The sequence below is a fragment of the Scylla paramamosain genome, chromosome 34 (genome assembly GCF_035594125.1).
Source record: "Scylla paramamosain isolate STU-SP2022 chromosome 34, ASM3559412v1, whole genome shotgun sequence".
NCBI classification, from domain to species: Eukaryota; Metazoa; Arthropoda; class Malacostraca; order Decapoda; family Portunidae; genus Scylla; species Scylla paramamosain.
Window position 1 is genome coordinate 3,522,501 of NC_087184.1, and position 13,990 is coordinate 3,536,490.

Below are 13,990 nucleotides of genomic sequence, written 5' to 3' on the forward strand. Positions count from 1 at the left end.
TCTCTCTCTCTCTCTCTCTCTCTCTCTCTCTCTCTCTCTCTCTCTCTCTCTCTCTCTCTCTCTCTCTCTCTCTCTCTCTCTCTCTCCTACTTGAAGGTTTAGTTGTCACACATGTTTCCTATTTCCTGATAACCAGTTTTGAAGGATGATTGATCGATACATCAAAATGATGACTTTAGTACTGTAATACATATCCAGGTACCAAACAGCCTTCCATTGGTAACCACCCTTCTACAAATGAGCTGGGCTTGACTAATTTTAAAGGAAGTCTTTTTACCAAAATTCAACAAGCTTTTTTTTGAATACTCATTTCTCTTGGACAGTTGCATCATTAAGCAGGATAGTCAAATATTGCATGCATAGTTTGGAAGTACAATTTTAACTCAAAAATTTTGCACCATCTTTTATAATCAGCTGTTTTATAAATCGTGATGTGCAGTATTATTTACAGCAGCATGCTATTATATCAGTTGGCACATCATAATTAGTAGGAATGTCATATCTTTTGTTATTTTTATAACTTCATAGTGAAAACTTTGCAAATTGTCACTTGTCCAACAGAGAGAGAGAGAGAGAGAGAGAGAGAGAGAGAGAGAGAGAGAGAGAGAGAGAGAGAGAGAGAGAGAGAGAGAAACCTTAAATAAAAATAAATAAATAGATAAATTATATTAATAACAATAATAATAATAATAATACAGTAATGATAAGTAAATTACCCTTTTCCCAGGCTGGGTTGGCTGCAGCTCCTGCCCGTGCAGTGTCTGCAGTAAAAAACATGAACCTCCCACAACAGATCAAAGACATCAAGCTTCCTGACCTGCCTGCTGCAATAAAGGACCTCAAGTTCTGACCTCCTCCACTCTCCTGCTTCTTCCTCCATCCCACCATGGGTTCCAATGCTCTGCTGGATGTAACATTTAGCAGTCGTGAATTGTAACTTACTTCCCCATAAATTCCAATATTAACATACTCATCATCATTGTTATTATCTTCATCTCTTCCCTAACACAGCAAGGTAAGGATTCAGTAAAGGGAAACCATTGTCAGACAGGAGGAAGGCTGCTGTTTAAAATTCATTCATGTAACAGTCAACTGCTCAGACCCAGTAACAATAACTCACCAACTGCAAACAGTCACATTTTAGTGACTATATCATATTAACAGCAGTAACATAGTTGTTGATGAAGTGATTTGGATCTTTGGAATCTCACAAGCTTTTATTTCCTATCTACATAACTGTGGTTAAACTGATCATTAAGGTTATAGTGTTTATTGTATAATTTTATGGTTCATTTTGTTATATAAAGAAACTCAGTTAAAAGGTATTAAACCTTCCAGATTGCTCAAGCAGCCAAAATCTTTCAGAAGAAAATTATTTGAAAAATTCATAAGAATTTCAATTTGTCCCATGTCCTTTTTTTTTTTTACCATAAGTGTGTGCGAGTGTGTTATCCACTGTCTTTACTATTGTGACCAGAGAGTTACTTACTTATTCTTCTTTTGAAATATCTGACATGGTGAAAGATAAATCTTAAATAAGTTGTTTAAGTCAGAAACAGAAAGTAGATGCATATGATGGTGAGTCATAATTTAACCCCTTCATGCCCAGATGCACCACCTAATGAAAAGCAGCAGTTCCAGCCTCACCATATGCACGCACTACACATATTTCACATTGTTTGTAATTTTGTTACATAAATATTTTCAGCAAAATGCCCTTTATGTATTCCTGTATTCCAAAAAAAATAGCAACTATAAATATAGCACAACCTCAACATAAGAAATAAGTACAGTAAAATCCCTCTTATCCGGCATTCGAGTATCCGGCAGCTTCAAGTATCCGGCACATTTTTCCCTGAGCCTTAAAATCAATAAAAAATCAATGTGTACTCATAAAATCGATTAAAATTCCCGCGCGAGGCATACTTTGTCCCCTCGCCACCAGAGCGCACTGCTTCGCACCATCCGCAGCCCACTGCACTGTGTTTACTCAGTGACTCAATCCCGCGTGTGCACTGTTTATCGCCTGACACCTTCATCATGCCTAAAGTTGTAGAAAAGAGGAAACGTGTTGTGCTTACACTTAAGCAGCTGATCAGATCAGCTGCTGATTAAGATCACCTGATCTTTGTTATGGTAAGATGCGTGAGTGTAGGGTGGTGATTGTGGACATAATTTCACTTCTATTCAAGTATCCGGCAATATTCAAGTATCCGGCATGTCGGCGGTCCCGTTGATGCCGGATAAGAGGGATTTTACTGTAAATGCAACTCTAGGGTTAGCTAAACACTGTGGTTTCAATGAAGCAATTACCGTGGCACCACTGGCATTGCTGAACTTTGGAATGGTGTTAGGCTTGTCTTCTCTGAAAATATCAGCCACAAGCTTCCAGCCTTCCTTGAATATCTTCCAACTCCCCATGATTACATTGGTTCATACACCTCAACTTAAATGTCACTACTGACCTTAACTGTGGTGGTCATACAACTACAGTCATGAGGAAAGGAGGGAAATATGTCATGAATATCTCCATGTTATGAGTCAAAAAACAAACAAACAAAACAAACAAACAAAAGACACACTGAGACAAGCAGCATGAAAAGTGCATCTGGCTGGGAAACATTTTATGTATGTGGAGTTCCTGACTTGTTTACTGATTAGTTGGTGGGTGAAACCTAGTTAGGTGGAATTTCATAAAGGTCTCCTGAGCTGTACCAGACTCAGAAATGCTCCCACAGTTGTGTGTCACCCAGAGGAAAACTGTTGGTATGAGGTAACATATGCACAAGTGTACATCACAGGCAGCCTCATTGCATGCTTCAATGATGTACATGTGTAGATCTTGGGCATGAAGGGGTTAAGGAAGGACTGCAAGGCTATCAACTTTGACACCATTTTGTATTGACAGTGGTTATTGCTTGTCAGTTGAGTGCAGTCATTCGATAAACACACGAGAGCACACAGGAGCAAACCAGCCATGCCAGATGGAAGATTGGGGTATTGTTTGCTACTTAGGAGGAAGACATCACATCACTTAAGGCAGCTGCTACAAGAAGAGAGTTGTCGTCATTTAACATTATTACACTTAGTAGAAGTTGCATAACTTTTCACCTGTGAAGTGATTATATAAATATATATATTATGGGAATAACTTCATATGTACATTGTTTGTCAAAGATAATAAGCCAAAAGAAATCTCACTTGCATCTCAGAAGTCTCCACCATGCTTAAAAGTTATCATGGTTTTAATTTTTTGTTATTGTCATTTTGATATATCAGATATTTTCAGAGAATCAATATAATATAAACCACTGGAGAGAAAGCCAGATTTTTAGTAAACATAGGCACTACATACTGCTTTATTCACTCACCATTATATTTATGTGGTACTGAAATGCTTATTTATGTATTCATTAATGTTTATTTGAATTAATACATAGGAACATATTCATTTATCAAAAAGGAAGATTGGAAAATGTGAAATTAAATCCTACATAGCAATAGCACTGGGTATAAATGCTGAAAGGGTGACTTTAGATGATTGTTTTTTTATTTGTAAAAAAAAAAAATGTGCTTGACAAAATATGACATTTTGACTAGTGTGCATAAAGCACAACTCTGGTTGAAAAACTGGAAAAAATTGCAAGGATTGCTCATAAGTGTGAATGATCCATACAGACTGCATACCTGTAGATAATTACATAATAAAAGAAAAAATTATATATATATATATATTACATATATATATATATATATATATATATATATATATATATATATATATATATATATATATATATATATATATATATATATATATATATATATAAGTAAAGTTCCTTAAGAGCAACATATTTTATCAATTAGATCAGGGATTCTCAAACTTTTTGTAAGCTGGGTCCCCCCAGAGCTCATTTAATACAGTTGGGTCCCCCCCTCCTCCCAGTGCCACTCACTCAACCCACTCCCATAGATAGATAGATAGATAGATAGAATCAGATTGATAGATAGATAGATAACCTTTGGCTATACATAACAGCTGCATCTCCTTTGTACTAATAGCCAATGAGTCCGTGATTTTCTGTGATTTTTTCCCACTCCCATCCTGTGCTTGTGCCCCCCTGGGAGAGTGTCTGCACCCCCCCCTCAGTTGGGAGCCACTGAACTAGACCATAAATATGATTTTGAAATCAATTTTATTAATGATGATCCTGTATAAAGTAAAATAATGAATTTTTGATGTAAAAGGAAAATAATGAAATTTTATTTATAATTAGAAGCACCAGGTATTTTCTCTTAAATAATTGAACAATGTAACTTTTTTGCCAAGGCCTCCTCCTGTGGATTCCCATCCAGATATCAGCCGTATGGTTTTAGCAGGATGCCCTCCAGTGGTGAACACAGGCGCTCCTACCCTGCTCAAGCTTGGACAACAAAAAACGTGAGAGGCCGGGGTCAACTTATCCCCCGGCATTAACCCAGGTGAAAGAACAATTTGAGGCTGGGCAACTTCACAAGTTTATCAATAAATGACGTGTGATTACAAGTGACCTGTTCATTTTGGATATGGTGGAGCATTGTCATCTGAATATAGATGAAGCTAATATCGGATATTTATTTAGAGAGGATATACAGTATGTCTTTAGTGAGGAATAAGACGGGGGATCATAGGATGGTGTTAAATCTTGAAAACTGAACAGGTATGTAGAATATACTCATTTTAAAATGGAAAATTTTGAACAAGTATTACAGTTGCTTAGTCAAGATTATATGGCTTCTATAGACCTTAAGAAAGCCTATTATTCAGTAAAAATTGCAGAGGAACAACAAAAATATCTGTGTTTTAGATGGTTGGATAAGATTTACCAGTTCACATGTCTACCTAACGGGTTTTCGGATGGTCCTCATCTATTTACAAAACTTCTGAAGCCAGTTTTCTCTACACTTAGGCATAAAAGCCACAACATCACTAGTTATATTGATGATTCGCTTCTGTATAGTAGCTCTTTGCCGAGAACATTCAGTTGTTGCAGAGTGTAGGTTTCTGCATAAATGTGGAGAAATCTGTTTTAAGTCCCACTACGCGTATTGAGTATTTAGGTAACGTGATAGATTTGGTGGCCATGACAGTTACCTTGCCGGCGCGTAGGAGGGATGAGATTATACAGCATTGCTCTCTTTTAGTCAATAGACAAAGAAAAAATTAGAATTGTGGCAAGAGTAGAAGGCCATGACAGTTACCTTGCCAGCGCGTAGGAGGGATGAGATTATACAGCATTGCTCTCTTTTAGTCAATAGACAAAGAAAAAATTAGAATTGTGGCAAGGCCTGCTGGTGGCAGCAATCCCAGCTGTAGAGATGGGGAAGATGCACTATAGGAGGATGGAAAGAGTAAAGATCAAGGCTTTGGAAGAGGCATGTGGAGACTTTAATAGATGGATGAACATTACAGAGGAGATTAGAACAAATTTAAACTGGTGGATTAAGGAATTGGAGAATCAAAACAGGAAAATATTCAGAAATGCACCAGATACTGAATTGTTCACGGATGCTTAAAATCTAGGATGGGCAGGTTGCCAAAATAGCATCACTACCAATGGCAGATGGTCCCCTGAAGAGGTGCGTTCGCACTTTAATGCGTGAATTATTGGCTATGTTATTCTCATTGAGATCTTTTACACATCTCCTTAGAGGTTTACACGTCAGGGTGTTATGTGATAACACCACAGCGATTAATTAAGTGAATGAGATGGGAGGTGTTAAGTCAATAGTTTGTGATGACATTAGTAGGAACATCTGGGAATGGTGTCTTAGTAATGGGGTATGGCTGACAGCTCCCTCACTGGTTTCCATGGATTTCTAAGGTAAGAGACTAAAGAAACTACAGCTTTCCCCACAATCAACTTTTGCTACATAATTTACTGGGATCCCCTTCATCTTCCCTTCCTTTAATTTTAGTTCCAATAAAATGAAGACCCCAGCTTTGGAGTCTTGTCTTGAAATATAGAAGCTTAGAATTTAGAAGTGAAGTGTAGCTTTTGTTGTTACAAAGTACATGAAACATACTAGTTACATAATGTAAGGATTAAGAGTAGATTATTGAAATCACTACTCACATAGGTGTCACTGTCATGGATTATTTAGCTGCATTGTGTGTAACACCATCATCAACACACACACACACACACACACACACACACACACACACACACAAACACACAATACAATAAGCCCAGACTGTTTATTTACAGTGTGGATGCTGTGTACATTTTGCCACTTAATGTAAACAAGCACTCACATCATCCCATGACATTTAAGTTCAATTGATCACTTCAGTTCATCGCATCTAGACATAACTCAGTATTCTGTGTCTTACCAGCACACTTTTGGTATATTTACAGATACCCAAGATCATCAATTCGTGGTAAAATACTATAGGAAAAAAAAGCAGAGTAAAAAGCAAAACTCACTTCAAAATCCAGCAGTGCATCACCTGCCCATACAGCCATTAACCAGCTGCACATGCCTGTTTCCCTAGTACCTGTTAGTGGAGGACCATTCTGAACTTCTAAATGTAACCATAGAAGTGTCAGTATGTTATGTCCTTCTCATGTACGGTTCCTCCCTAACTCATCCTACCATGACTATGACAAGTTAAGAGTTGGCTGGCTGAGCTGGCTTAGCTTATTTCTATCTATACCCTATTGGTCAGCCAAATTATTTGTCTGACATTCCAGACATTCACTCACAATTACAGGAACAAAACACACAATTTGGATTTCATATCTCAACCAAACAAAATATTCTTGCTCTTATAGGAGAGATCACAGAGCTTTTTACACTTGTAAAAGTACTTGCCTCCCTTAACCCCTAATTCTTTATAACAATTGTCGCCCCAATGCCATAAAGTTCAAGATCATTCAGTAAAGCTTTCCCATTGGCCCCATTGTATGGTTTCTGTAGGTTTCACAACTTTTCACTTTCCTAATTATTACTCTACTATGATTTTTATTCCAAAAATCTGATCTACGTAGCTCTTTCCTTTTTTAAATCATTCTTGTTTTTCTTTTGACTTTCACTGCTGTCACTTCCATTAGTCTCTTGTTGTGAAGACAACCATAACCTTGTCTAAAAACACAAAGCTATAACAATTATATAAATCCTCCTTGTATAAGTATTACACCCATCATGATAATATGCCCACCTGTGATCAGGAGCTTCCATTCTAGAGAGGTATCAGATATCAGCATTTTTAAATCTGCATCTGCATTAGCAATGCATGCAATAACCACACCTGCAACCATATTGGCAATGCAAGCAATATCTGCACATGCATCCGTGGTTTGAGAATAAGGATATGACGATATATTACTCAGCACAGTCATCGTGTACAAAATTCCTAAAATATATATATATATATATATATATATATATATATATATATATATATATATATATATATATATATATATATATATATATATATATATATATATATATATATATATATATATATATATATATATATATATATATATTATACGCTATTGGTAATTTGCTATTCTGAATAACATTCTGAAAGGTAACAAGCCTACCAGCCATACAGCAACACTAGTACAAATGTAATGAGTCTACTCTCATCATCAAGCAGTGATGAATGAGCCACATATTGCAAGTTTAGTGTAGGAAATAAAGAGACATCACAAAGAAAGGAGAATTAAAGGAACTAATGAAGACATTCTGAAATGGTTGAGTCAGAACAGAAGAGACTGTTCAAATTTACTGAAAGTAGTATGCACCTGTCTGTGTTGTTCCTCATGCCACATTCCCAGTGAGCAATAATTCAGTGGTGGTGAATTAATCTATGATGAAAAATATAAACACCTCCTTACTGACAAAGTAGAAATCCTTGCTGACAAAGTAGAAAGGTTATGTTTTTGGAAAGTAATTTCCCTTTGGTAAAATTCATATATTGAACAAATGTGCAGTATGAGCCTGTGGTGTATCAACATTTATTTAAGATTGCACTTATTTGAATTCTGCCACTTCCCAAAGGGTGGAAGTTGGGAAAGTGATTGGCGAGATGCATGATGACTTGGGTCCACATACCACTTCCCGGTGATACATGTTGGACTTGTGTTGCTGAAAGTCGTCTTTCACAATTTAAGATATGTATACTATTTGAATATGAAAAATAATTCACATCTCTTTCCACAAGGCCATGGTCATCAGATATCCGCATCAGCATTCTTTTTCCCTCATATCCTCATCAGCATCTGCAGTTTTAAAAGCTGATATCTACATCTGCATCTGTACAATCCACATTAGACATCTGATTAATTTCTAAATTACACACACACACACACACACATAAGATTTTCACAGTGATGAATGGAAGAAAAAAAAGGAGGAAGGTTAAGAAGGAAAGGTATGAGAGAGAGAGAGAGAGAGAGAGAGAGAGAGAGAGAGAGAGAGAGAGAGAGAGAGAGAGAAATGCAAGCTATCTTTTCCATATAAAAAGGTACTGAAGACAATGATGGTTAAGCAAAATTGAACTAATATAGAACATAGCGAAGACTGAAGATTAGTACTGTTCTAATATTTTATTGCTTTGTGTGCAGCATGTGTACCATAGCTTCAACCTCAGGTGAGCTGTCAGTCACCCCAACCATGAAATTTGTTCAATGCTGAATCACAACACAACAGATTTTCTTTTTTGGACATATGTCAAAACGGGACAACAGAGCAGCTGCCTGCATGTCCCCATGCAGCTGAGGCCAAGACAACCTGTGACTTAGTGACTGTGGCCCCACAGTGTGCAGCTAAAGCCCACATCACACATTCAAGATTCTCATCATGACAGCACCAAGAATAGCACTCATAGCTGTCATGGTGCAGTTTTGTGGTCAGTCATGATGAGTCTTGATGGTCATAGGTCATTATGGGGCTGCCATGAATTTTTGTGCATGCTTCAAAAAAATCTGTGGAGCTTGAGGCCCCGTACAAAAGGTGCCCAGCTGTAGGTCAGTCCACACTCTGCTCTTGTGTTGTTCATTAATGATGTTGGACCAGAAGACACATTTGCTTCTCAAGAAGCAGAATCTTTGGTGGTGTCTGTTGATGCCTATCAGGAGCAAGATGCACCACCAACAATAAAAAAAGATGTGTGAAGAGGTGATTGATGTGGTGAGGGAAGAAAGCTCTGGGTGGCAGTTCCATCCCTTTTTATATCTCCTGTGATACTATCGTGACACTGTCATGAAACCATCGTGACTCTGTCTTGCCCATCGCCACTTTGTTTTGACAGCAAAAATTATCATTAAATTTCAAGATTCCGCAAATTGTGATGTTGTCATAGCACTGTTGTAATGTTGTCATGACTGTCATAGGTCCATCATGACACTATCATGATGGTGTCGTGACAGACCAATAATCATGACTAAATGTCACAACTGTGCCAAAAATGCTATTCTTGCTGCTGTCATGATGAGAATCTTGAGTGTGTGACAGGGTCTTTATAACTATCCTAACCCAGGCTGCTGAGAGAAGAGGAAGGTGCCACATTGGTTATCTGGTATCATGAGGTCTTCTCTGTCCAACTTTTCCATTCCTTCCAATATTCTATATACTGCTATCAAATCACCTCTTTCCCTTCTTTTTTCTAGTGTAGTCAGGCCCAATCTCTTCAACCTTTCCTCATAACTATACTCTCTTAAGCTTGCAGGGATTTTAGTTACAGCTCTCTGGATTCTTTCTAACTTTCTTGTATCCTTTTTCAAACTTGGCGACCACATTAATGCTGCGTACTCCAATCTTGGACGTATCATCGTTGTTATCAGTTTTTTTTATCATATCTTCATCAATGTAGGAGAATGCTATCTTGATGTTTCTCAGCAGATTATATGTTTCTCCTATAATTTTGTTTATGTGCTTCCCAAATGACAAATTATCAGTAATAATTATTCCTGGGTCTTTTTCTTCTGAGCTTATAGAGATTTCCTCATTCCCTATGTAATAGTTGCCAACTGGTCTCCTCACACTTCTTCCATTAAACATGAGTATTAAACATAATTAGCATTAAACATTAATTAGCATTAAACTCCATGTTCCACCTCAATGACCATTCATTAATCTTAATTAAGTCCTGAATTAAAGCACTGCAGTCCTCTTCATTTGTTACTTTCCTCATAATCTTAGCATCATCAGCAAAAAGTTTCATGCAACTTTCTACACCTTCCGTCATATCATTTGCATAAACTGTGAACATAATAGGTGCAAGTACCAAACCTTGCGGGACTCCACTTATTATCGTTCTCCAGTTCAACCTGCTGCCTTTAATTACTGTCCTCATTTTTCTGTTTGTCAAAAAAGTCAGTCATCCACTTTAACAGTGATTCACTGAGTCCTCCAATTTTTTCCAATTTCCATATTAGTCTTCTGTGTGGAACTTTATCAAATGCTTTTCTCAGATCTCAGTATATGCAGTCAGCCCATCCATCTCTCTCTTGCACCATATCATTACTCTTGAGTAGAAACTTATCAAATTCGTAACACAAGATCTTCCTTTTTGAAGCCAAACTCTTTCTCTGTTATCACCTTGTTGTCTACTAGGTATTTCACCCATCTGTTCTTGATAATCTTTTCACAAATCTTCACCACCACACTTGTGAGTGATACAGGCTTATAATTTAATGGATCTTCTTTACTTCCAGTCTTGTGAACTGGAAGTAGAGTACCCAATCTATGGGTACTCTACCTTTTACCAGGGTGGTGCTAATTATACTGCACAGCGCTGAGACTAATTGTGAGCTACACTCTTAAAATCCAACTCGATACACCATCAGGACCCATTGCTTTCCTTACATCCAGGTCTTCCAACATATTCTTTACTTCTTCTACTGATATTTTAATCTCCTTTAGGTCAGTCCCTTTTTCTAACACTGTCATCTTACCTCTGAAATAATTTTCCTTAGTAAACACAGAGTGGAAGTATCTGTTAAACACTTCATCTACCTCTTTTGGGTCATCCACTGTCTTCTCCAGCTTTTAATGTGCTTATTTAATCTTTACTCTTTAATTTTCCATTGATAAATTTATAAAATAATTTCGGTTGGTCTTTACATTTCTCCACAACAATGTTTTCTTTTCAAATTTTTCTGCTCATCTCTGCGAGTTTTGATATATTCATTCCTCTTCCTTATATAATTGTTCCACAGGTCCCGTCTCTTGTTTTTCTTCCACTTGTTCCATGCTTTTTCTCTCTCTCTCCAATCTATCTGTTGCACATCTATTGTTCACATCTGGGCCTGTTCCTCCTTCTCCTCCACCCTCTGACTACTTCATGCCACCTATTAAAATTCTTCGCAATGATGTTTTCCATGCCCTCGCTGGCCTAAACCCTTGGAAGGCTTATGGACCTGATGGGGTCCCTCCTACTGTTCTCCGAAACTGTGCCTCCGTGCTTGCACCTTGCCTAGTCAAACTCTTTCAGCTCTGTCTGTCAACATCTGCCTTTCCTTCTTGCTGGAAGTTTGCCTACATTCAACCTGTTCCTAAAAAGGGTGACCGTTCTAATCTCTCAAACTACCGTCCTATTGCTTTAATTTCCTGCCTATCTAAAGTTTTTGAATCTATCCTCAACAGGAAGATTCTTAAACATCTATCACTTCACAACCTTCTATCTGATCGCCAGTATGGGTTCCATCAAGGCCGCTCTACTGGTGATCTTCTGGCTTTCCTTACTGAGTCTTGGTCATCCTCTTTTAGAGATTTTGGTGAAACTTTTGCTGTTGCCTTGGACATATCAAAAGCTTTTGATAGAGTCTGGCACAAAGCTTTGATTTCCAAACTACCCTCCTACGGCTTCTATCCTTCTCTCTGTAACTTCATCTCAAGTTTCCTTTTTGACCGTTCTATTGCTGCTGTGGTAGATGGTCACTGTTCTTCTCCTAAATCTATTAACAGTGGTGTTCCTCAGGGTTCTGTCCTGTCACCCACTCTCTTCTTAATATTCATTAATGATCTTCTAAACCAAACTTCTTGTCGTATCCACTCCTACGCTGATGATACCACCCTGCACTTCTCCACGTCTTTTCATAGACGTCCAACCCTTCAGGAGGTAAACATATCACGCAGGGAAGCCACAGAACGCTTGACTTCTGATCTTTCTAAAATTTCTGATTGGGGCAGAGCAACCCTGGTATTGTTCAATGCCTCAAAAACTCAATTCCTCCATCTATCAACTCGACACAACTTTCCAGACAACTATCCCCTTTTCTTCAATGACACTCAACTGTCCCCCTCTTCTACACTGAACATCCTCGGTCTGTCCTTTACTTATAATCTGAACTGGAAACTTCACATCTCATCTGTAGCTAAAACAGCTTCTATGAAGTTAGGCGTTCTGAGACGTCTCAGCCAGTTTTTCTCACCCCCCCAGCTGCTAACTCTGTACAAGGACCTTATCCGTCCATGTATGGAGTATGCTTCACATGTATGGGGGGGTTCCACTCATACTGCTCTTCTAGACAGGGTGGAATCAAAAGCTTTTCGTCTCATTAACTACTCTCCTCTAACTGACTGTCTTCAGCCTCTCTCTCACCGCCGCAATGTTGCATATCTAGCTGTCTTCTACTGCTATTTTCATGCTAACTGCTCTTCTGATCTTGCTAACTGCATGCCTCCCCTCCTTCCGCGGCCTCGCTGCACAAGACTTTCTTCTTTCTCTCACCCCTATTCTGTCCACCTCTCTAATGCAAGAGTTAACCAGTATTCTCAATCATTCATCCCTTTCTCTGGTAAACTCTGGAACTCCCTGCCTGCTTCTGTATTCCACCTTCCTATGACTTGAATTTCTTCAAGAGGGAGGTTTAAAGACACTTATTCATCAATTTTTGACCACTGCTTTGGCCCTTTTGTGGGACTGCCATTTCAGTGGGCATTTTTTTTTTATTGGATTTTTGTTGCCCTTGGCCAGTGTCCTTCCTACATAAAAAAAAAAAAAACAATCCTTTTTGAAAAGGTTCTCTCTTGATCTTTTGGGTACCCATTTCTCTACTCCCTTATTATAAATGTCCAGGAGAGCTGTCCACTTTTTCTCTGTCCTCCTTTTGAATAACTATTTTCAAATTCACTTCACTGAAATACTTCCTAAGTTGTCCAAAGTTAGTCTTGCTGTAGTTTAGCCATTATCTTCTGTGGTCCTCTTTCCTTATACTGAGGTTTTTATCCATAACTGTGAACTGAATCAGCACATGTTCACTTTTTCCTACTGGGTTTATGTACTTGAGGTCTTCTACTATTTCTTGTTCCTTGGTGAAAATTAGATTGAGCCTTGAAGGTGTTTCATTTCCCCTAAATATATATATATATATATATATATATATATATATATATATATATATATATATATATATATATATATATATATATATATATATATATATATATATATATATATATATATATATGTATTTAGGGGAAATGAAACACCTTCAAGGCTCAATCTAATTTTCACCAAGGAACAAGAAATAGTAGAAGACCTTAAGTACATAAACCCAGTAGGAAAAAGTGAACATGTGCTGATTCAGTTCACAGTTATGGATAAAAACCTCAGTATAAGGAAAGAGGACCACAGAAGATAATGGCTAAACTACAGCAAGACTAACTTTGGACAACTTAGGAAGTTATATATATATATATATATATATATATATATATATATATATATATATATATATATATATATATATATATATATATATATATATATATATATATATATATATATATATATATATATATATATATATATATATATATATATATATATATATATATATATATATATATATATATATATATATATATATATATATATATATATATATATATATATATATATATATATATATATATACACATATTAAAGTTCATATGGACAATAAGAAAGTGGAAGTGAGAAATGGATCCGTTGGAAGCCAAAATGGAT

At 37.0% G+C, this 13,990-nt stretch overlaps 1 protein-coding gene across 3 annotated transcripts in view; it reads left to right on the forward strand.

The window, feature by feature from the left end:
• Positions 1–1,713, forward strand: part of LOC135090044 (AP-3 complex subunit sigma-1-like) — a 45,140-nt gene extending 43,427 nt beyond the window's left edge. For all 3 annotated transcript variants that reach the window (XR_010261744.1, XR_010261745.1, XM_063986282.1), the window contains one exon: positions 728–1,713. Coding sequence is in view for 1 of the 3 variants with exons in the window: in XM_063986282.1 (XP_063842352.1) it covers positions 728–850 (123 nt within the window). In the remaining 2 variants the exon portion in view is untranslated. The remainder of the gene's footprint in view (positions 1–727) is intronic.
• Positions 1,714–13,990: the final 12,277 nt, after the last annotated feature.